The 25,030-nt window shown below is 42.1% G+C and overlaps 1 protein-coding gene across 2 annotated transcripts in view; it reads right to left on the minus strand.

Annotated features, from left to right (window-relative positions):
- The window catches only part of LOC136678006 (cadherin-7-like), a 72,880-nt gene that overhangs the window by 24,785 nt on the left and 23,065 nt on the right, over positions 1 to 25,030 (minus strand). The window contains exons 3-8 of one of the 2 annotated variants that reach the window (XM_066655753.1): positions 19,714 to 19,833; positions 15,651 to 15,818; positions 14,931 to 15,118; positions 12,001 to 12,254; positions 10,624 to 10,760; positions 1,182 to 1,303 (exon numbers count right to left, since the gene is read on the minus strand). In XM_066655753.1, the coding sequence (XP_066511850.1) occupies positions 1,182 to 1,303; positions 10,624 to 10,760; positions 12,001 to 12,254; positions 14,931 to 15,118; positions 15,651 to 15,818; positions 19,714 to 19,833 (989 nt within the window). The remainder of the gene's footprint in view (positions 1 to 1,181; positions 1,304 to 10,623; positions 10,761 to 12,000; positions 12,255 to 14,930; positions 15,119 to 15,650; positions 15,819 to 19,713; positions 19,834 to 25,030) is intronic. The other variant, XM_066655754.1, reaches the window with a different exon arrangement.

The raw sequence follows: 25,030 nt of genomic DNA on the forward strand, positions 1-25,030 counted from the left end.
GAGGAAGCTGTCCTCCATCTGTCCATCCATCCATTCTTCATCTTCTGTAGCTTCTTCTTTCTGATCAGTTGTGGTATGCAATGTAATAAAGGTAGGTACCCACACTGGTTGGGTGGTCTGAACGGGTGGTCTTCATACACAAATAAGAACCCATTGTGCCTCTTTACCAATAACCAATCAGTCAGTTGTACGCAAATTGTACTTAAACGGTAATAAGAGCCCTGCTAACAGTTCCAGTGATGCCCCCTCATGGTTGCCCCCTCAAAAAGTCAAGGCAAGGCTGTGTATCGGTCTAGTGAACAGAACTTCTTCCCTTGACGACTCCCATCCAATCACTGAATATACTTTTCATGAGCAGTGTTGAGGGTGGTCAGGGTGAAGTAGGAGTATGTCAGCTGGACATTAAGAAGACCATCACGCTCACTTTTTTATTCTTCACACCAACCACTTTCTCCTCCGGCAAACTCCCCGACACCTCAAACTGCCGGCGGAAGAGAAGCTAAGCGCTAATTAAGTGAGTTCGGAGTGTGAGCTCCGTTCTCCAAGTGTTGGGTGATCACCCTTATCGAACTAATTTGTTTTATTCATCAGCTGTGGACTTTAGGAACTGTTAGCCTCACTCTGCATGGGAGATATTTTTGATGTTCTGGCTTCCTTTAGATTAGCATTTTTGTGTGGGCAGGAGAAAGTCCAAAACTGACCATGTCATTAATTTTCAGTGCTGATATTGGCAGCAATATTTTAATGTGATATACAAAACTCTACTGAATAAAGTGCATTGAACTTAAAATACATTCTTTAAAAGAGGGTTCTTCCAGGGTTCTACAGTAAAGGCAGCCATAAGGCTTTAGTCAATGGTTCTATTATTATCACAATTTGTATGTTTCTCATCGTAAAACACTACTTTAGATTTATAGAGCATGTGTTGTATATGGTTCTATGCTACAACAACAAGTAACAACAAGTTCTATTTAAAAAGGTAGTAGCTCTATTTAAAAAAGTTCATAAACTTTTCACATAGAAAATAGAGATCTGATGGTAGAACCATTGCCTTTACTAATGAATCATCAAAGAACATTTTTGTTGTACACTATATGGTGTACAAATGTCCTCCCAAAGGCACTGCATAGACATTTTTCACCACTCAAGCAGATTCTTATTAAAACAGCAGTGGTCAGTACCTGGCCTGGTAGAGCGGTCTCACACACAAACGTTTCATACTCGATCGCGAAAACCGGGGCGTTGTCGTTGACGTCCATCACTGTGATGAGAGCCACACCTTTCCCCACCTGAGAAGGGTCCACTGCAACACAGACACACAAAACATAGTTGTTAAAAAAAATATATATATATATATATATATATAATATATACAAATTGGCAAATATACCAACTGTGTCTATTTGAGACTGCCATATTATATATATATGTGTGTGTGTGTGTGTGTGTGTGTGTGTGCGTGTGTGTGCGTGTGTGTGTGTATTAAACATACAAAAACAGATGGCAGTCTCAAATAGACACAGTGGTAAGCATATTTATAAAAAATAATAAAATAATAATGCATTCATTCAAAACACTATCAAAGCACAATGAACAGCAATCCAGAGTAAAATCAGTGAAACATTCAGCTTTAGAAGGCACCAGATTAAATCTAGTCAATCACCATATCTTGCCTTTGTTATTACCCTCTAAAAATTGGATGCATAAATTGTATTTCTTAGGAGTGACCCCCCACCCGTTACCAGCCTCCCTGAACCCCAAAACCCCATTTTTCAAATTAAACTATACTCCTGTTACATTATCTTTTCAGAAAACGAAACAATCTTGTGGTTTAATAACATTAATCCTAATCCTAACACTAAACCAAATGATAGCCTCTACGCTGGAACACTGATCCCAAGACTCCAGAACACTAGAGCTGAGGGATTACAACACCACCTGAAGCAGCATCATTATAAGATAAAAGCATATATTTAAAAATATTATTACAGTTGATTATAGTCATTCATCAACGCATCGTCACAAACCCGTTTGAACAGTGCACCTGAAAAGTTAAGAAATAGACCTTCATTTACACTCAAAAACCTCAGGAATAAAATTGGATGAGGTTGAAAGAAAAGTGTTTGATATCCAGGGTGAGTGTCAGTGTGACGGATCAGAGTCCTGCATTATTTATGAGCTAAGAATTAGCTATGTAATTTCTTTCTTTCTTTTTTTTGCCTCTGTTTTTAGGCCAAAGAGGGTCGGAAAACAAACAGCGGGAGGAATTGATGGGATTCGCAATGCCATTCAGACTCAATAAAGCAATATCAGCATATCTGCATTTATAAAAGGAAAAAAAAAATCCAAAATCTTTGAGTACAATTGAAATCAATGAAACAGCAGAGAAATAAACACTGAGTGTGTCACTGACCATCAGACCCATTCACTTTGAACATCAAGGTCATCCTTGGTATGCTGGCAACATTCGCCCAGAAAAAGTTGTTGGACATCACCATTTATGCAACACTTGGCAAACGGGGAAATTAATGAACCATATGGGGCTCTCAGTATACTTGTTTTGTAAGCATATAATACAGCTGAGAGTTTGGTGCGCTCCAAAGCATGAGCCAAGTCCAAACACCTGTGGAGGCCAAAGAGCAGCAGTGAACCAGAAGAGGCACATCTGCTGGGAAGAGCTGAGTGTGTGCGTTCGCATCTTCCCGAGCTACCGCAAACTCACGCATCGACTTTAATGGAGAACTTTGTCTTCAGCACCAGCTTGTGTTACTTAAGAAAGTTGTTGTCATAGGGTGGATGTGTTCAACATCTCGCATATTTACTGACTCATGGAACAGTAGGATGTCTGCAGTAGTCACCAACATCTAGAGACAATTTGTAATGAGTGAATGAAGCTGCTTGAAGGTGGGTGCAGCCATATGGCCCAAAAAGAAAAAAAAACACCCAGGTTGCTGCAAATCTCGGCATGCAGTTATGTCTCAGGCAGATATCTGAATTTTTGTTTGACGTTGCCACTGGAGAGTGTAAAAATGATTGCCCACTGCCCTATAAAAGGTCTCAAAGGTTACTTTTGTAGTGTACCTCTTGGTGAGTGATCACTCAGTGCTAGACGCCTCTATGATGCACTCAAAGGGAGAAGCAGGATGGTCATTTCAACAAATTGCCTGCTGTCCTGGCCTTTCTGACCAAGCAGTTCAAAGGTATTGGGGCAGTGATGTCACAAACGAGAAACCCGGACTGTTATGGACTGGAACCACATAGTCTTTAGTGATGAATCCAGGTTCTGTTTGGGATTCGACAAAGGCCGGGGTCAAATATGGAGACCTGATGGTGAGAGCTTCAATTGTGCTTTTTCTCTGCCCCCACTGCTGCTTTGATGATCTGGGGAGCGATCACATACAACAGTCCATCACCCCATGCTGTGACACAAGGGACACTAACAGCTCAGTGATATGTGCAGGACGTCCTGTGGCCACGTGTTGCCTCTGAGGGCATCCAACTTGATTGTGCAAGGGCTTCCCGGGGATGTTTCTGCAAGATTTTGGCCTTTACTTGGCCTCGGTATCCGTATTTATCCCCAGTCAAGTATAATGGGACCATGATAGGTTGATTTGGCAACCTAAGAGTGTGCAGGATCTACAGTCCCAGCTGTGGGCAAATGTGCTGCAGGATGTCATATAGAACCTGTACACCATATTTCATCTTGTATAAGCGGCCCAACAGGGGACTAGTGTCTCCTTTCAATTGTACAGTATTCTCCAGGAGACTTATCCTTAATCTCTAATGTTTAAATCACTTACATATATCAGCATCACATTCACACACACAAAGTTTCATCTAATTCACAGAACTGCTACTTTGGCTATTTATTTATTTATTTATTTGGTCAATGAGTGATGGACATACCGTGGCAAAACTAAACATTCAACACTCACTAATATTTCTGAGACTCCTATTAGATCCTCAGTGTTGCCACATCTATTCTACAGCCCTTCTCTGGAGAGCAGAATTTGTTACTACAGCAAACTACCAGCTAAAATCAGAGTATCCACAATTTATTGACCATGTAGCTTATGAACAATTGACTACTGAGTGGATGTCAAAGTCGTTCTCACTGTGAATGGAGTGCCTTTGCGCTGCTAAAAGTGTATGAATGGACTTGCTAGTGGATGCTAATGGCATAATTCATGCCAGCTGACCATCACTTGAACCACGAGACTATTCATTGTTAATAGCCATTAGCCACAGGGGCTTCCGGGGGGGGGGCTTTATTCTTGAATACGTCTCGTATACTTGGTCATAAGCCAGAAGTATGACCAGAATAGTGTTCCTAGATGACAAAAAAGTGCATGCATTCACTGGCCACATTAGCCAAGCATGGGGATTGTTCACTTGAACAGATGTATGTTCTGGTTATTAGCAGGCTATTATCCATGACCTGAGTAACGGTTCTGTGCCGAGTGAGTGGAGGAAGGTGTTAAATGAAGGTGTTGCGTAGGCTTGAGGCTTGAAAAAAATATAAAAAAAAAAAAAAGTGCTGACTCACTCTGGCAAGAGTTGCGCTGTGATTTATTGTACATAGCTCACTAGCTTGCTAACGTTATGCGTGCCTGGCACAACCCAAGCCGGCCTGCCTTTCCAAAGCCCTCTGCTTCGACACTAGTCTCTGGGAAAATGCAGATCTTTGGGAAAACAGAGTTAAGAGCATCCTCTGTCTGAGATATATTAACAACATCTGCTCCTGAGCCCTCCACACCTGCAGGGAGGTGGAAGGGGGGAAAAAATAGCACAGAGTTCCGGTTCATTTATCTACTTATTTGACCCTAGAAAGGAGTGATTCATCCACAGTAAACAGAATCCAGTGAGATGTCTATGGATGATGTTCTACACGGACAAAAACATTTGGGAAAACCTGCTATTCCCACTTGAAAGGGTATGAGCTGGTAGTGTCCTCTTGTTTTGATGCAAAATAAGCTTCAAATCTGTGAGGAAGGCTTTAGATTATGTTTAACCATTGCTGTGAGGATCTGATGGCAGCCATGAAAAGACTGATAATGACTGATGAAAAAATTTGTATGAATTATACACATATGTACAATTTGAATCATTATAAATCAATCACTGAGCTCCCATCCACTGGTGGCACTGTCATTTGTTGTTGTTAATTTTTGGAATTTACAGTTAAACACTAGGTAAAATTAGATAATTTTACCCATGGTCTGCCCTTACAGCACTGCCCTGAAACGAGAGGGGAGGGAAGGAGTGGTTCCTTACCCTCCTCTGAAAGTTACTTAGTGCAGTTTCTGCAGTCCAGAGTCCAGAGTCGCAACTCAATGATCTCGAAGTTGTAATTCTAAGGTTAAAACTACCATCTAGTGTTGCTTTAAGTTTAGGGTTGGGTTAAGAAGCAGCCTCACAGCATGTCTTTTCCGGATATATTTGGGGTGTATCCACTGAGTAAGTCTTACTTTCTGCCAAACTACTGTTTCAACAATGCAGTCTTTGGGGACATGGAGGAAGTACACACTTCTGCAGGTTGTCTGCTAGGATTATATTTATATTCATGAATTGCTTCGGACACTGGAGCAGACTGACCACTCTGGAGTCCACAGGAGTTCAGTATCTTGCTGAAGGGCATAAAAAAGCTACACATTGAATGATTCAAATGCAATGCAGGGCGCTTGTCTCCATCTCTGGTAGCTTTCCTGCCATCATGGCCAAACCTCTGGGTATTTGCCTGGAGCACTGAGCTCTAACTGGGCTCATGCTACTCTCTGATCCTCGTCCCCGAGGCGCTGGTGTCAGCTCCACAGCAATGGCTGTTAACCCTTAAAAAGTCTTAGGCCCACACTTCATGTTCTCGTATTTACAACTCTATAACTTCCATGTCCCAGCAAGATATGATCGCAGACTTGTTTGGAGGTGAAGCTATGCTGCTCTGTTGGAAATCTGAAGATCATTTTGAGGCTCATGTCACAGTTTTAGAGTATACTGGACATAAACTGATAAGCATCAAGATTTGGCACTTTAATCCAGTTTGTATTTACAGTCTTTTACGTCCATAACAAATGAAACGGTAGTGGAATAATTCAGTATGGGCCTGTGGTTTGTGTGTAGGCTATGCTTTACAGCAACACACAGTGTCTATAATCTGGTACGAATTTGTAGTATGTGGTATGTTCTCCCTGTGTCCGCGTGGGTTTCCTCCGGGTGACTGTCTGTGAGGAGTGTGGTGTGTTCTCCCTGTGTCTGCGTGGGCTTCCTCCGGGTGACTGTCTGTGTGGAGTGTGGTGTGTTCTCCCTGTGTCTGCGTGGGTTTCCTCCGGGTGACTGTCTGTGAGGAGTGTGGTGTGTTCTCCCTGTGTCTGCGTGGGTTTCCTCCGGGTGACTGTCTGTGAGGAGTGTGGTGTGTTCTCTCTGTGTCTGCGTGGGCTTCCTCCGGGTGACTGTCTGTGTGGAGTGTGGTGTGTTCTCCCTGTGTCTGCGTGGGTTTCCTCCGGGTGACTGTCTGTGAGGAGTGTGGTGTGTTCTCCCTGTGTCTTCGTGGGTTTCCGCCGGGTGACTGTCTGTGAGGAGTGTGGTGTGTTCTCCCTGTGTCCGCGTGGGTTTCCGCCGGGTGACTGTCTGTGAGGAGTGTGGTGTGTTCTCCCTGTGTCTGCGTGGGTTTCCTCCGGGTGACTGTCTGTGAGGAGTGTGGTGTGTTCTCCCTGTGTCTGCGTGGGTTTCCTCCGGGTGACTGTCTGTGAGGAGTGTGGTGTGTTCTCCCTGTGTCTGCGTGGGTTACCTCCGGGTGACTGTCTTTGAGGAGTGTGGTGTGTTCTCCCTGTGTCTGCGTGGGTTTCCTCCGGGTGCTCCGGTTTCCTCCCACAGTCCACAAACACACGTTGGTAGGTTGATTGCCGAGTGTGAGTGTGTGAGTAAATGTGTGTGTGTGTGTGTTGCCCTGTGAAGGACTGGCACCCCCTCCAGGGTGTATTCCCGCCTTGCGCCCAATGATTCCAGGTAGGCTCTGGACCCACAGTGATAATGGATGGATGGATGGATGGATCTATAATATATTTAAAGACTGGTTTAAAATTTGAGTGATTTTTAATCCAATATGAATCAGCAGTGATGTGTAGCCTATACTACCAGGTAGTAATATTCCAGAGTGATTATAATCCAGGATGAATCGACAGTGTCTATAGTCAATATCACCTGAGAGCAAATGTGAAAAGGAACTCTAATTCAGTAAAAATTTGCAGTAAGATTTTGCAGTGGTTGCAGTGTGTGGTACCTGGACGCTGGAATGACGGATGGACTATTACCCGGTGTGAATTTGTGGGAAAAATGCCTTTGTAAGTTTGTAACCTGAACGTCAACAAAAGCATGTCATGATATTAAAACTGCTGCAGGAACTGCGGGTCGCGACTTGGGTGAAAGGGTTAAACATTCATTCATTCATTCATTCATTCATTCATTCATTCATTTATTCATTCATTTTCTGTAAGTGCTTATACATTTCAGGGTCGTGGTGGGTCCGGAGCCTACCCAGAATCACTGGGTGCAAGGTGGGAACACACCCTGGAGGGGGCGCCAGTCCTTCACAGGGTGACACACATTCACATATTCACTTACACACTCACACTTTTGAATTGCCTATCCACCTACCAACGTGTGTTTTTGGACTGTGGCAGGAAACTGGAGCAAAGTTAAGGATGAGCAGCATATACTAAGATTTCTAGGTTTTGGAATATGAAATAGAAAGATGAAAGAATAAAAAAGAAGAGTGAACACTGTAATGTTTTTAACATTTCAGACTCTGAATGTAAAAAGCCAATAGCAGAAGTGCACTCTTCATCCTTGGTGCTTTTCAATGGCATTAACAATGCACCCACAGCAATCAGACAACAACTGCGTCCAAACCTTAACTTCCGTGCCAGGCCCCATTTCAGGGACCTTGGCTGTATCTGACAGACATCGATCGACCATGAGGGAGAGCTCACAAACTTCACTTCCTGCACATCCATGTCCATGGGTGGAGGAGTTAAAGTGTGACACATGAAGGAGTGATGCTGCTGCACCATCCACACTGTCACAAGTTACATATACATTTAAAGGCTCGTGACATTTCACTGAACTTCATATTTCATTTCTTGATTAAATTTAAGACAATCCACCTCAAGGAAGGGGTTGCTGCAGATGTGAAACACTGGGTCTGACAGCTCAACACTGTGGGTCTGAAAGAATGTGGAACTGTTCTAGAAGCCTGCACTGAAGAAAGGAAATAGACTCAAAAGAAGAACAAACAAAGAGTTTGAGTGGATTTAACGAAACAGTGCCACCAGTGGACGGGAGCTTATTTAGTGATTATAAAATTACAATGAATTATGAGTATGAGATAAACTTTGAATACAACTATGTTACAAATACCTGAAGGGCTCTTTTCTGATGATCATGTTGACCATTTTAAACTCAGTGTCTGTGATGTGTGTTATGTAAAGCTATAATGAAGGCACAGCAACATTTTGAATGTCAACAGAAAAGCGGTTGACCCATAGCACACTGGATGGGGCAGATGCTTCAGCAGGTTTAATGGGTTTTAAAGGGTTAAAGAGGTGTGATTTGAGTCAAGAGGGAAGCTGTTGAGCCCAAACACTTATAATAAGTCAACGGGCTTAAGTTTACTTGCTTTTATTTGAAGTGCTTTAGAAGTTAGTTCTTTTTATTAATTTGATACCATGAGATAATTATTGCTTTGTGGTTTAAACCTATACCACAAAAGCTACAGAAAAAGATCAGAAGTAGAATTGCAGAGATCTGTCTAAAATTAGAGTGGAACAAGAATAACTGGCGCCCTTTATTGTTTTTTTACAATTCTATAATAATAATGTAATGACTGATGATTTTCTCTTACAAATGAATATCACAGTACTATTATAATTTACTACATTGTTATAACCAAGTAACTAATGAAAATAAATTCAAATTTAAAAGCAATCATAACCATGAAGCATATCTGCAGGAGGACCGCAGGGACATGTCGGAGAACAGGTGCACTGGAGTGAAGGTTGTAGAGACAGGCATTGAGTTAAGAACATCTGTGAAAATTAGGACAAGACTCTATCAAACTCCACGAGTTCAGGACTGGCCAGCGGTCAGCGGTCAGCGGTCACCTTTACCGCAGAGCATCTGCTTCCAGGTCCAATCTCATGGCCTTTCACAACACACACACACACACACACACACACACAAACATGCGCAGTGCCAGAAAACACACACAGCGCACTTCGTAGTGTTTGATTTTCAAAGCCTACGGTTTGAAATATTGATTACTGTCAGCTCGGAGCCAGCTGTTAGGTCAGTCAAAGCCCGTTAGCCTCGGGATAATGATATTCATTGGGAAATTGCTTGAGAGGCTTAAATTTTTATCTCTTATTACAGTATGCAGGATTTCATTCTAATAGAATTTGGGATTGCCGAAAGCGAAACCCAGCTGCCTCCAAGCCCCACGCTGCGATAGGAAATAAAAAAAAAATGTATCTGTCGTGAAAATGAAATATCTCTCTGCCATTTGAAGGTCTCAATTATAAATGACGCAAAAAAGAAGAGAAAGAAGTACAAAAGGAAGAAAGCTTTTGCATTGAGCGTGTCCTTCGTGTCCTCAGAGAGGCACTGCTGTTCCTGTCTCTGCTGTTGTAGTTGTTGTTGTTCCAGGAACGTATTCAGACCTCTACAGTCCAGCTACACAGGACAGCGCAAGGATGCACAGTACCCAGAACCATCGCCACGGAGATATGTCTGAACCCAGTGGCATCCGGCTGGTCACGGCAAGTTTGGTCTCGCCTCGACCCCATTTCACAAAATCCAAGTTTGGGTCAAGTTCAGATTTCACATTTCATGCTTTTCACAGTTTTAAATTTTAAACCTTCTTCCATATTTTTAGGTCTCTTCTTGCCTCGCTTGTACGGCCGAAGCAAAGGTCCCCGAGACCCTCATGCAGAAAGAAAACGCAATATATACAGATACCTGATTCAGGAAAGTACAACTTAGTTAAGCCATTTCTTTTTAAATATCTGTGTGTGTGGCACTGGTATGAGTGGATCAGACACAGCAGTGTAGTTTAGAAACATTGCCCAGTCATTGTCCACTCTTAAACACTCCTATCTTGTTGGTCCACCTTGTAAGTGCATCAGTTAGTGTTGGTCGTCTTTTAGTCCTTCATCAGTGGACAGAGGACACTGTTGTCTGGATATTTTTGGATGGTGGACTATTCTCAGTGCAGCAATGACAGTGAGGGGTTTCAAAACCCTAGCAGCGCTGCTGTGTCTGATCCACTCCTACCAGCACAACACACACTAATACACCATCACCCAAAAAATACTTGGAATATGGTGGTCTTGTAGGTTTCCTGTCTGTTGCAGAACAGGGTGTAAAGGGGTGTTCAAAGTATGCAGAGCAACAGGTGGATTACAAAGTGCAACTAAATGGTCAATAAAGCTGATAAATTGAACATTATGAATAGAGGCATTAAGTGGCAAGAACAAAATCTATGTATTAAACTCTTCCAAAGCATTTTTCAAATGACCCCTGACCTGAGTGACCCAAAGGAAACCCCTGCAGTGAAGTAAACAGTGGACTCACGGCTCTCGATGGCAAGGATGGTGATGTTGTGAACTGCGTTGACCTCTCGGTCCAGAGCTTTGGCCGTGCTGATGACCCCTGATGTTGCCTCAATGTTGAAGAAACGCTCCAGATCTGTGTTCCGGTCAATGGAGTATCTGTGGGAAGGAATATAGATACAATATATTAGCATGCAGTGACCATAGAGATGTAGAGGTGCTGCAAATGAATGTTATGTTAGAGTTGATTCTGTCTTGATGAGGAATCATAGCATATGTGTTTCCATGTTTCCATATAATATCGGGCATCACTTCAACAAATAATGGTGTATATCATAGTCAAGCTCCATTTTGTGTAATAACATGTGTTGATAACAACAATGAGAAGACTTTATCAGAGTGCATTATAATGTTTACTACGTTCTCATGAGTAAATGCTGTAACGTTATGGAGCTACATAGTCTGGCTTCATAAAAAAGTATGTAGGTAATTACAGCAATGAATGGACAAATTTACAGGCTTATGCCAAGCATTATAATGCATTATAAATATCATATAACATGTAATGTAGCTTTTATAAAACATTATAAACAAGTATTATAAGATTTTTAAGGTTTCCTTATGTTTTCTTATTGTTAAATGTATATTAGAGACAGGAGTCAATACGTTCTGAAAAAAAAAAAAACATGAATATCCAGCTTTGTCTTGTTTATAATTCTATTTTTTCAAATCATTAATATTCCTACAACTGAGATTGTGTTTTGTCTGAGAAGGAATCATTTGGAGAGGCAAAAAACAATGAAAAAATACAAACAACACCATCCAGTCAGTACCCTTACTCAGCAGCCGATGTGACCCAAACAAAGTTTAGCAGCCAACATTCATCTCTTACGTCAAGCTCTGCGCTCATTTCGGAAGACTGATATCTCCAATTAACATGCTGATACACTTCTGTATTAGCTCCACATGACAGAAATAATAAGCCACACAATCAATCCTCTTTGTTTTTCCTCAGTGTGGAATATCAAAGCTAATCAATGATAATTCAGAAAGCGGTGAGAGTAATAGGTGCGAGAAAAGTGATACTGTTTACGTCGTAATTAAGCTGGGAAGGTAGGCATGAATAATGTCAGCACTACGCTAACACGCTAAAGCGCTACGTCTAAACTTCGCTAATGATGAATCATGTTGGCTTGGCAGAGGGATACAGCACGTGTGAGTGACTGGGTGAGTGTGTGATGCCCCATCCAGGCTGTGTCCAGTTCTGACCTAATGCAGTCAAGTGAGTGGGATTAAGCTTGACCAACCTTACCCCAGTTGCTATAAAAACATGTAGATATAGGTAGAGCACGGGCAGGTTAGTTGTGCTGAATCATGGGAAATTATCAGTAACTCTCACCTGATTGGACTGTTGGTGGAGTCTGGGTCCAGGGCAGAGACTGTCCCGATGATGGTGCCCACTTTGGCTGCCTCTGAGATAGTCATCCTGCTCAGAGGAGTGGAGAAGACCGGTGGCTCGTCCACATTGTTCACCACCAGCTTGACCATGGCTGTGTCACTGAATGGACCCTGGGCCCGGAAGCGGGGGTCAATGTTCCTGTTGGAGGCTTCGATTTTCAGGGTGTAGCTGGACTTTGTTTCATAGTCAAGATTCTGTGAAGTGGACACACAGGAATGAAATTATTTATGTAGTTTTATTTAAGGGGATATCAATAAAATGGGATGCTCTGGAGAAGCTGGAGATAAGGTCACCATTGCTAAGTATAGGCTAGACAAAAAGAAAGCCTCCAGCCTGGGGTTGTACAGCAGTGGAACAGCCTTCCTTAGAGGGATGGACCTCCATCCAATACCTTTGATTTGGAATTGTGTTTGTGATTCAGAACAAATCTACCAGCATCAGCACCTGATCTCACTAACGTTTATACAACTGAATGCAATCAAAAATACACACAGATCTCCCAAAATCTGATTAGCATTTCCTAGGAGAATAGTGCTTGTTACTGCTGGAAAGTGGGACAAATATTCTCATTTGATTTCAGAAAAAAGGAGTGTACGTTTTCATAACTGTGTCCAAACTGACAGACGAAACTAAATCAAAGTCCCATGTTTGAAAACTGACCCCACCAACAAAAGTCAGAGCACAATGACGTCCCCCAGCTGCTGCTGCTCCTGATAGCGGCCGACAGAACGGTGCAGTAGAGTCAAAGCCGTATATTGATTTTAAGACAGAGATACATGATGCCAAAAATGTCTTCTGGAATAGTTTCTCAAATGGTCATTCATCACGCCTGTCCACTGCAATATGCAGCCAAATGAAAAATGGTCACCAGCGTCCAACTTTCAACACGAAACTTTTTCTGAAGACTAGACTACAGCCACTCTGGTAGGTGATCCCATGCTGGAGATGAGGTTTTAAACATGGTTGCTCAACTAAATGGTAAAGTTGGAAAGGGGAAAGTGGACATGAAGTGGCCAGGACTCTTCACTGTGGTGGTAGGAACCCGGTGTCCAAAAGACTGGTCTCAAAATGAATTTGGACGTATTAGAATGAAACCCCTTTCCCAGGATATGTACAATGTGGCATGTGCCTATATACATATATATATATAAAACCCCAACCCTAAACCTCAAGGCCTAAATCTAAACCTAAAACTTAACTCTAACCTTAAGCCTAACTGCACTTCTTCCCAGGCAGAGCTACAATAATGTCCTCCCACAACCATTTACAGCACTGTTTCTGTAACTCTTCATCAGGTACATAAGAGACTGTGTTGATTTAGTGAAACAGCGCCACCACTGGATAGGTACAGAAAAAGATACATTACATTCTCTTCTCCAGAAGGAGAGGTGAACATTTGTAATCTTTAATTATTATACAAGTGTGTAAAATATTCATTCATTCATTCATTCATTCATTCATTCATTCACTGTCTGTAAGCACTTATCCAGTTCAGGGTCGCGCTGGGTCCGGAACCTACCCGGAATCATTTGGCGCAAGGCAGGAACACACCCTGGAGGGCTGCAAGTCCTTTGCAGGGCGACACACACTCACACATTCACTCACACCTAAAGACACTTTTGAGTTGCCAATCCACCTACCAACGTGTGTTTTTGGACCGCGGGAGGAAACCGGAGCACGCGGAGGAAACCCACACAGGACAACACATCCAACTCCTCTCAGACAGTTACCCAGAGTGGAATTTGAACCCACAACCTCCAGGTCCCTGGAGCTGTGTGAAAGCGCCACCTGCAGCACCACTGTGCCGTTCGTGTGTAAAATAAAATAATAAAATATAAGTCCTGGAAATGAAATTGGACATCCTCCACAGAGACTGATCCCCAAAGAAAGGTGTAGGATCAGTTGTTGTTGATGGTGTAGTATCTGCATTTGTGGTGAACACCTGCTGACCACTGGTTCACTGTAAATACATCAGCATATGTTTCTTTACAATGAGTATTCTCCCATAGTTTCACTGTAAAAGACTTTGTTTACATCTCAAATGTTAAAAGCTGGTGGAACTCCATTGTATGTGTGACTTCAGCATTCTCTGAGAAATGCACGGGCACATCATTGGTGACTTTAGCAGCAGCTCAAAGGCACATTTGGAAGCTGATCCCAGGAAATATTCAGCAGCAGCTACATCCCACAGCCACGGATTAACTTTCTGATATCACGTACAGATGTGGGCCCACCCCCGTCTCTAATTCTGCTATTAGTTCAGCCACAAAACACATAAGCTGTGACATTAAAGGTACACTCACTGTCCATTTTATTAGCTCCACTGACCAGACAGGAGCCATTTTAGGTTCTACAGTTTGATAATGTAGGCCTTCTATTGCTCTGCTTCATTGTTACCCCACGTATACCCCATTTTAATGGTCAGGACACTCTGATAATGGATTATCTGTGGTACTGGGTTTGTGTGTGATATGCTGGTCGGAGTGGATCAGAGACAGGAGTGCTGCTGGAGTTTTAAACCAGGTATTGTTAGGGTTAATCATCATGTAGCATAGTGTAATTGGGTAGTTAGTGATCTCCTGCAAGTGTGTTAAACCCCAGTGTTATTGTGTAGGCAACACTTAAAACAGAGTTAGTGGCTAGCTTCAAATATCCTAGAAGAAGCATGTGCAAGCCTTGGCTCTGGCTGCTCTCTCAGCTCGGTAGCATTGTGTGATCATGAAGTGGGGCTTTAAAGTGTGGGTGGGATTTTGAAATGATTGATAATAAGCAGCAATGATGAAGCAATTCTTCAATCAAACCTTCAACACAAATCAGCTTCCACCATGTTCTAATTTATACAGTGCAGACCCCCCGTTTCTATGGCCCACCTTCTGCAGAGAAATGACCCCTTCTTGTGTATCTGGGTCTGGCTGGACCCTGAAGACCCCCAGGCCATCTCCTTCGATAATTCTGTACTCCATCTCTGCGTTGGCTCCCACGTCCGAGTCCAGGGCTTTTATATTGGCCACTTCTGCGGCCAGGGGCAGAGACTCAGGCATAGAAAACTGATAGGATTCTACACACACACACACACACACACACACACACACACACACACACACAGAAATTATTGATGATGCTATTTCTCTTTTTCTCTTATCACCTGGCTGCTGCGACCGGTCCATGCTGGTCATGTGACCTCACTGTGTGCTACATTGAGCGCTATTCACTGTGTGGACAGACTGAGATTCACTGCACCAGTTAAACACATTTCTGATAACGGTGATCTACAATGTGTGTGTGTGTGTGTGTGTGTGTGTGTATACCATGTATATATCCCATTGTGGGGGACCAAAACCTGCTTACACACTCACAGTGTGGGGACTTGTCTTCTTTGGAGACGTGTTTTAAAGTTGGGTTAAGATTAGGGTTAAGCTAGTAATGCATATGAAAAAGCTAAAAATAAGTCCCCACAAAACGAATTAACGTCTATGCAATGTCCCCACAATTCACAGATACAAGATACAAGTTTTGTGTGTGTGTGTGTAGAATATTAAATATATTTCTAGTGTCTACACTTGTTAAAGCTGTTTCAGAGACAGACGTACTTCTTGAGAAGCGTGGGGGGTTGTCGTTGACGTCAGTCAGTGTGACGGTGACCGTGGTCGTTCCTGAAAGGCCACCCATCTGGCCGCCCATGTCCTTGGCCTGGATGACCAGCAGGTACTGGTCCCTCGCCTCTCGGTCCATATTGGGCAGCGCAGTCCTCACGATACCTTTAAGAACATATTACAACAAGATTTTACACACTTTTGGAATTCACGATTGCACAGCAGTGAGAAGTGACTAGCAGAAGCCCTGGCATTTAGCAGTTTTTGCTTAGTTCACTATCTTCTCCATTCTCATTTTCTGTTTCACAGTGTGTGGGTTGGTGGACTCCAGATCCCCAAATGAATGTACGTAGGCACATTTTTTTATATGTCCTCTTTAAAACTGGTAGGGACAGTTCTGAGGGACATTGGATGAGTTTCCAAAGCTCTTCAGTGTCATAATTAAATCAGGATCATGTTGTTTAAGAGTGGCTCTAGCTTTAGCCCATCTTCAGTCTTTCCCTAAGCATCATAATAATAATGCCTCTCCTCATCTCAGCCCATGTCTCGGAATTAATTTCCTCTCCGGATCCTTGTTAGTTTGGGCATTATCAGCGCTTGACTCAATCCCGTGGCGATTAAACGGCCCCTCGTTTTCCCACCCTGTGTCCAGACTGTTTGAGATAAACTCTAATCAATAGGAGCTGCTATTTACCATGTCTGGCACTTGCCGCTTCCACATGCAAGGGGGAGGGGGGGATGTGAACAACAGTTCTAAAATTAGCCTATACTCTTATAAACAAAGTTTAATCAAGGGGGCTGCAATTTGCCCCTGATGACAAGCCTCATGAGGCAGGAGAAATGACCACAGCTCACTGCAAGTGTGCTGATTGCCTTCGAGGTTTGTTTTGATGTAATCAGGTGCTAATGTGCGGCGCCAACTTCATCCAGACCTTGTCAACTCCTTCCACAACTTCAGAAAGGCCTGGGATTGATTCCGTTATTTATCGTCCTGCAGGAAGCAGCGGTCAACAGCTGTAAGCACTTAGTCAGAGAAGGTGGCAGGTACTATGCCAGTGTCTGCTAATATGACCTCCATGTTTCTACACTCACTGTCCATTCTCGCAGCTCCACTGACCATGCAGGACCATTTTGTAGTTTTAAAATTACAGGCTGTAGTTCACCCATTGCTCTGCATACTTTAGCTCATCTATCTTCCAGTCCTCCATCAGGGCCACAGGATGCTGCCCAGAGGATTCTGTTGGTTAGTGGACTATTCTCAGTCCAGCAGTGAAACTGACTTTAGCAGCACTTGCTGTGTCTGATCCACTCTGAGCAGCATAGCCCACACTAACACACCACCACCGCATCAGTGTCACTGCAGCACTGAGGATGATCCGCCACCCAAATCATAACATACCTGCTCTGTGGTGGTCCCATTGGTGTCCTCACTATAGAAGAACAGTTTATAATTCATTCATTCATTATCTGTAACCCTTATCCAGTTCAGGGTCGCGGTGGGTCCAGAGCCTACTTGGAATCATTGGGCGCAAGGCGGGAATACACCCTGGAGGGGGCACCAATCCTTCATAGGGCAACACACACACATTCACTCACACACCCAAACCTACGGACACTTTTGAGTCGCCAATCCACCTACCAACGTGTGTTTTTGGACTGTGGGAGGAAACCGGAGCACCCGGAGGAAACCCACACAGACACAGGGAGAACACACCACACTCCTCACAGACAGTCACCCGGAGGAAAGCCATGCAGACACAGGGAGAACACACCACACTCCTCACAGACAGTCACCCGGAGGAAACCCACACAGACACAGGGAGAACACACCACACTCCTCACAGACAGTCACCCGGAGGAAACCCACGCAGACACAGGGAGAACACACCACACTCCTCACAGACAGTCACCCGGAGGAAACCCACGCAGACACAGGGAGAACACACCACACTCCTCACAGACAGTCACCCGGAGCGGAAATCAAACCCACAACCTCCAGGCCCCTGGAGCTGTGTGACTGCGACAACTACCTGCTGCACCACCGTGCCGCCCCCAGTGTATAATTGTAGAACTAAAACATGCAACTTTATAGTAAGCACACCTGGTATTGTTTTCAAACTTCAAAACTTATATAAATCATATATAAATCTCACTTATGAAGTGTGCAAGTATTAATCATGTATAAATTGCAAGTTTAAATCCTATAAATGAAACTTTGTGTGTACACACCACTTATAAATCAAGTTTAAAGAACATAAATCCCCTGTAAATTACATACATGAGGCATATAAACCCCGCCAGTAAGAATCTGAATGCAAAATCTGAATGTTAAGTATCCCCTCGTGAGAGCGCTCGGAGTTGGGGGGTTTGTTATGGAGTGTCAGAGCTGTCACGGCTGCTCAAGCTGCATTATTTAATCTCAGGATTGTAGTCTCAGATGACAGCCTGAGATCTATCGCCAGGTCCCTCTGCAGCTGGGTGAGATAGGGCTTTTCTGCGCTGCTGCACTGGGCACATTTGAAGAATCTCGACAATAAATCCTCTAAAAATATTCCTCGGAATAATCAGCATGTCTCAGGAATGTCAGGAGGTCGGGCATTTTTTAACTCGCTCTCGCTGCGGGGGATACGAACGAACAGTGGTCTCGAGCGTGGGAGGTGGGGTGGATCTGGTGAGGGGTGGAAAACATGTGGTGGATACCCTCCTATGACAGGCATCAGGGTTTTGAGTTTGTGTCTCAGTCACATGACTTCAGTTCAAATGGTGAGTTGACACATGGTGACCGTTGCCCTGCCAAGTGACATAAAAATAATGCTCAGTGTTTGATGGATGCAGCAGCAACTTATTATCCAGTAGGATGTTGGTGGGATTGGTGTATAGAATCCAGCATTCTGCCATTGCTCCATTGCAGATATATTTATTCAGAAGTTGCATTGTTCCAAACTTTTTTGGAATGAGAATTTCAACAGAGGTGTGGAAATGGAATTTCCTAGTTACTCAGTAATGAGATTAACTAGAAAACTGCTGGATTCTGTAATATATTTTACACTCATGTTGAGGTGCTAGTAAACAATGAGGGATGAAATATATTTAATCAACAATCTGTAAAAATTGCACAACACAAAAAGAATGTAATGTGCCCTATTCACTATCTAGTGAACTATTTTGGCATTCCGCCATTTTTGGTGTTGTACAAAAACAATTTCACACTGTACCACAATAAGTAGTGTACAACTGGTATATGCTAGTGGATAGAGGATACCCATAATACTCTGCGCTGTTTGGTATTTACCCCCACAAGGTAGAGTTCAAAACCGTGAAATCAGTCCCCTATAATTGTGCAGTGTATAGTGAGTATTATAGGGAATAGTGAATAGGGAACATAACTACAGATTTTATTTAAAGACAAATGTGAAAATATAAAAATTCTGAAGCCTGTTATTATGAGTAAAGAGTTGCCGTCAAAATAAAACATTGTATCTTATCTTAGTTTGCTCTTCATGGATGTACGAGTTAATTTTTGACACCTAACTTTAAACATAATCAAATCCCTAAACGTCATTCCTAACCCCAGCTCCAAAAAGTTGGAAGCTGCAGGATATTTCTTTGCTGTCCTCCTGAGTAATGTTCTTCTACAACATTATTTCTGTTATTCTTCTTCAGGTAAAAAAAAAACGAGAATTTGAGTTTATTTAATAAAACAGTGCCCCCAGTGGACAGGAGTGCACTTTACTGTTGAAGTAAAATAAATATGAATCAAAATTTATCAGGGCTGCTCGTTTCGACGTCCTTTAAATAAATGTATTATTATTTTTTTCTTTATTATTATTATTCCCAATTGACAAACAATGGGCCACGAATATGAATGAATTCCATTAACTATGTAACAATCACTGAAGGGTACAAACATTTTTCTGCCCTTGTATTTTACCATTCTGAAGATATGAGGTTTTGTTCCAACAGTGCCGTATGCTGCAGTGAGAAGAGCTCTGGATCTTTGCAAGAACATTAGCAGGAACAAAGAGTGAGAACCATTTCCTTCTTTAATGTTTGTTTGTACCTGTCTTGGGCTCCACTGAGAAATAAGGCTGTCCCTCCAGAATGCTGTAGACCACTCGGGCACTGTTGCCGTACGTGGGGTCGTCTGCGTCTGTGGCCTTCACCTCCACCACAGAGGTACCTGAAAAACAACCGTGATGTCATTAGTGGTTTATTAAACAGAGTGTACGTCCAAAAACTATCGAGACACTCAGTCACTCAAGAGCCTATGGACACTGTGCTCCATGCCATTGGTTTGTTTCCAATACCACTGTTGTGTAGAAACGTTTTGGGAGATTAAACATTGTCAGAGGCTAAGACGTCATGTGACAGGCCTATGAAGGTCGACCGTGATTGGCTACTTCCTTCTCATGAACTGTTTAAATGGACTATTAGTTTTTCCCTTGAACAGTTGGTGCAGATGTGTATGGATTTTAAAGAGTAGCATACTTCAATGCCATTACAGTGTAAGGAGCTGTGAAGGGAGTTCCACTGTGATAAACTGTAAGGAATACAATGACCCACCGCAATGTTTAGGACAAAAGACAAGGGCAAACGTATGTGTGTGCTCTCCATTGTCCGTCAAAACATGAGGCTGGACTGAGCGTCTGTCGTGTGGTGGGCAACTCATTCATGTTGTTCTCATTCTGATCTTTTTTTTAGCCGTGCCTAAGTCACAAAACAACACAAGGACACAGCGAGTGACTCCAAGAGCAGACTATAACACACCACAAAATGTTGGTCTGTGGTCGTCCGCAAGTGTTTTATTGAATCAGACGCCTTCGCAGTCCCATTTACGCCTCTAAACACTTCCATATCATTGTTATCAGACAACAGATTCATGCTTTCATGGCAGGTTCCTTCATTTCTCTGTGAAATAATCCTATTCTTCCCAAACACAATCCAATTCGTATGTGAGACTGCGTCTCTTACCATGATTACAAGCGGCCTCTCATCTCCAGAAAGAGGGCTTAAAGGGGATAGCTTATGAAAAGCTTGGTTGTTCCGTGCATATGTGCATTCATTTTGTTTTTCCTTTTTTGTGTGTGTGTGTGCTGCCTAAGTCTGAAACCATAATATAGAATGAGCTAATATAATTTGGCATGGCTTCTTGTGTAGAGTGCTGACATTTTAGAATTGCCACACCCCCTCATCTGAGTCCAATCACATCTAATCCAATCACAACATTGGACTGAGCAAAAAAATATATAAATTGCTAAAAACCAGAGCTTCCGCCCCTAGCTCCTCACTGCTGTGAACTCGGGGTCGGGGTGAACACAGAGCAGCTCATTATCATTTAAAGGGAAAGGTGCAGAAACTAGCCGTTATGAACAGGGATGTTTAGACTCCGGGAGAATGCTGCTGCGGTGTTTGATCCTTTTGGTGTTTCAACTAAAGCACATCACAGGCATTTAATTAAGACCCCAGAAGTGCATTCACTTGTGGGAAAGGGGTATAACATGTCCCCTTTAATACTGCCGGTCTGGCCAGCTGCTTTTTCCCACATAGATTTTATTTCAACTTTAAAATATCTAATGAAAAGTGCCAGAGCTTCATTTGGGCTCAATTTACAGGCTGTTGCATTCCTCTGGAAAAGAAAGAAAATGCTGATTATCCTTAAATGCATTCGCTCATAAAGGGACTAAATAAGATGTTTGGGAACAGGCCCAGTTTGTGTCAAATCTGAAACCCAAACATCTGGAAAATGCCACTGGGAAAAGGAACGGGATGCTGCTGAAAGGCAGCAGCACTCGCTATTAGATGATGAGATGGGACTTTAATTTACGTCCCCAAAGACACCATCTACACTTTATGTCCAAAAACTTAAGAACAAACAAATTCAGCTGCTTTAATGTGCACCCGTTGCTCATACAGCTGTATCTTGTATCTGCATTAACAAACCCAGGGTATATAATGTAACCCTCAGCTGCATATGAACCTAAGATGCTCAGTACCAAGTGTCAAGGTGTATAAAGCCCCCTAAAAGTGTAAATTGTAAATGTTAATATGATTTTCACACCATATGTTAAAGGAATTGTTCAAGGAAAAATCAAATGTACGTGATTTTCTACAGACCCAAGATGCAGTTTATTGGCAACAACTTATTTACAGTCAGACTTTTCTTTAGCCAGTTTAGAAAAAACGAATCATTGCTAATATTGCTAACAAATCATTAAAGTGAGTAGTCACCCAAATACCCCAAATTGTTTTTGGAAACCTGTGAGTGCTGGAAACCGATCTAATGTGTTTACAAAGCTCCAGTGTCTGTAAATTATTAAAAAAAAAAAAAAAACAACTGTCACGGTTCTGTATGCTAGTCCTTTTCTCTCTCTTTCTCTGCTTATGGCAGAGGTCATTTGGAGTTTTTTAGACAATGGAGAGAACTCCAAATGTTGAAAAGCATGAACTGAAAAGTGTCACGCCTACATCCCAGGACTCCAATTCCCAGAACGCACCCATCAGTCACATGACTACCTACCGGTCTCCCTCACCTGGAATTCTAATCACGCACACCTGTTTGTTTCCCTGTATATACCCCTATCTCTGAACTGTTCTCTGCCGAGTATTGCAGTGGTTTATCCCAGCTTACAACGCATTCTCTTGTTATCAGTCTGATGATTTCTTGTTGCCTACTTCTTGCCTGTTATTCCGGTTTACGTCTCCTGCCTTGTCCCTTTTGATATTGTCTGTATTTTTCGGTTTTTGAACGCTGCCTGATTTTCGACTACGCTTTTCACTTATCCTCTGAGGTACTGTTTGCTCCCTGTTTTTGAACCTTGCTTGACTTTTGATTACTCTTTTGGATAACGTCATTAAACTGTTTACTGTGTTCCGCAAGTGTCAGCTCTCTGTCCTGTCCTGACAAAAAGAGGATATTGCTGTATTAGTGCTCCATAGGTGGGTAATATAGACTTATTATTGCTGTTTCGGATCACTTAAGATGAAAATGTTTCCAAACTCAGAAGACGGCTAACTACGTTATGGAAAGTGCTACGAAACGAAACACCTCAAGTTTCTGTGGTAAATCAATCTGTGAATAAAATCGTCAAACTTCAGCCACGTACAAACAACAGTCGGTTTTTACAGAAATTATTTGGCTATTGATTTCCAGTGTTTGTTAGCAAAGTTAGCATCTCAGTTTTTGTTCTAAACTAATAAAGCAACATTCAGAATCCAAATATATCCTGTAATATTGCGTGAAATCTGAGGTCTTTGATTTTCCACTGCACTATTATTCCACATACTGTATTGTATGGTTTTGTATGTACTGTAAATATTTCAACATTAGCATATTTAAATCAGTGGCTGTCCACATTTTAGCACATGACTCCACGGTGGCTGTCAAGTGTTTGGACTCTCACATAAAAAGGGAGTGTCACCTCTTTTTAGAATCTTTCCCACACTGTAGACTGAACACATCAAAGTGATGGAAAGGCGCATATGGAATTATTCAGTGACCAAACAAAATTGCAGATCAAATCTTCTATTTTAGATTCTTCAAAGTAGCCACAGTTGCCACTGATACAGCCTTTCACCACCTTTGCCTTCTTAAAAGAAGCTTTGAGAAGCCACCTGCTTTTCCACTGACCTTGAATCTCATATACACAATATATCATAACACAGGATATAATTTATTCCATTCAAAACAGCCATTACATAGACGTTAGTCATACATTTCATGTCGGAAATAGAAGCAGGAAACCTTGATTTAACAAACACTGTTAACATTTCAGCAACCTTTTGAGCCGCTTCCATCCTTACAGTCCTGAAATCAGGTAAAAGTTGGATCTTCCAACAAAAGCTGCTTCCAGTTTAACATAGACGTTAATATTCATTCAAACATTGCCACACAAGCAGAGAAATGTCAAACGCAAACAAATTACTAAAAACAGAACTGCCAAAAGTAACATTTCAGACTTTTGGTAAAACAGCACGCACTAAGTCTGGTGAAAAACATACCATTGATATGGTTAAACATGGTGGTGACAGTATCATGCCATGGGGTCCTTCTCAGCTTCAGCACTGGTAGACCAACCAAACCTCCCCCACCAGAAGAACAGTAGCTGAAAAGCTGAAAATCCAGCCCACTTCTGACTGAAACTTTGGGGGATTTTGTTACATCATCTCTGTGAATACTTTTGAGAGGCTAAACCAAGTCATGTGTGTCCAAATCTATGCCCTGTGCCTGACCCTTAATAAACTGCATATAACTTATAACTTAAAAGACAGAAGTGAAGCTCAGAATTCTCACTCACAAAGAAATATATATATATATAAAATCTCAACAACTTTAAAGAGTGCATTTTCTTTTAAAGTCTGCATCTTTCTTGTGCATCTTCCCTGTTCTCTTCCATCATTTGCTGATGTGCAACATGATTAAAAAGACATGACATTAGCTTACATTTCAAAAACCTGTCAACGCCTCAGATATCTACTCAAACGTGTAGATCTAACTGCAGAAATATCTCACTCCAGCCTGCTTTTGAATTCATATATATATATATATATATATTTATTTATTTAAGACAATTCTGGAATTTGTACAATTTGTACCAAATATAGTGGATTTTTGTGGGCATTATCATGAATTTCTGACACCTACTCAACATGAAAATGAGTCTTAAACCTACCTTAAATATAACCATAACACCAAACATAACCATAAAGCATTTAATTGCCCTACCCTCTGCATGGTCACCAGTTTTTATTTCACAGAGCTATGCTATTGCTATGAGTGTTGCATGTTGGTTAACTCTCTTTTTAGCCGGCTACCTGTAATTTTAGCTTGCTAAAACCTTGCAGATTGGTAGTTAACCTTAAGCTTAGTTGGCTAATTTCATGGAAAATATTTGGCAAACTCTCTGTTTAGTTTGTTAATATCTTTGAAGATGATTTTCTAGGGTACTTGTTATTTGGCTTTTACCACTGTAGTACTACTTGGCTAACTTCACTTTATAGCAGGTTAATTCCTGGATAGTTTTTAAGTAGCTAATTCCATGGTAGTTGCTAGTTAGCTAATTCTCATTTTAGCTGCATAATCCTAGCTAGTTAGTAGTTGGCCTGTGGTCTGCGGTAGCTAAGATGTTATGATAGTAGCCAGTTGGCTAATTCTATATTTAGATGTCTAATGCCCGACTAGCACTTTTGCTGTCTAATGCCAGCTAGTTTGCTAGTTGTCTATGTAGCTGGCTATGCTGCTAGCCCTTAATGTATTCATGAATTCATAAAGTTGATCTAAGGCCCATTTCACTCCAGAAAGGTGATAAAACACAAGGCAGTGCTAAACTTTCTTTCAGCTGCTAGCAGAATTAAATTAGTGGAAGAATGAAACTCCTAGA

This window comes from Hoplias malabaricus, chromosome Y (genome assembly GCF_029633855.1).
Source record: "Hoplias malabaricus isolate fHopMal1 chromosome Y, fHopMal1.hap1, whole genome shotgun sequence".
In the NCBI taxonomy this organism is placed as follows: Eukaryota; Metazoa; Chordata; class Actinopteri; order Characiformes; family Erythrinidae; genus Hoplias; species Hoplias malabaricus.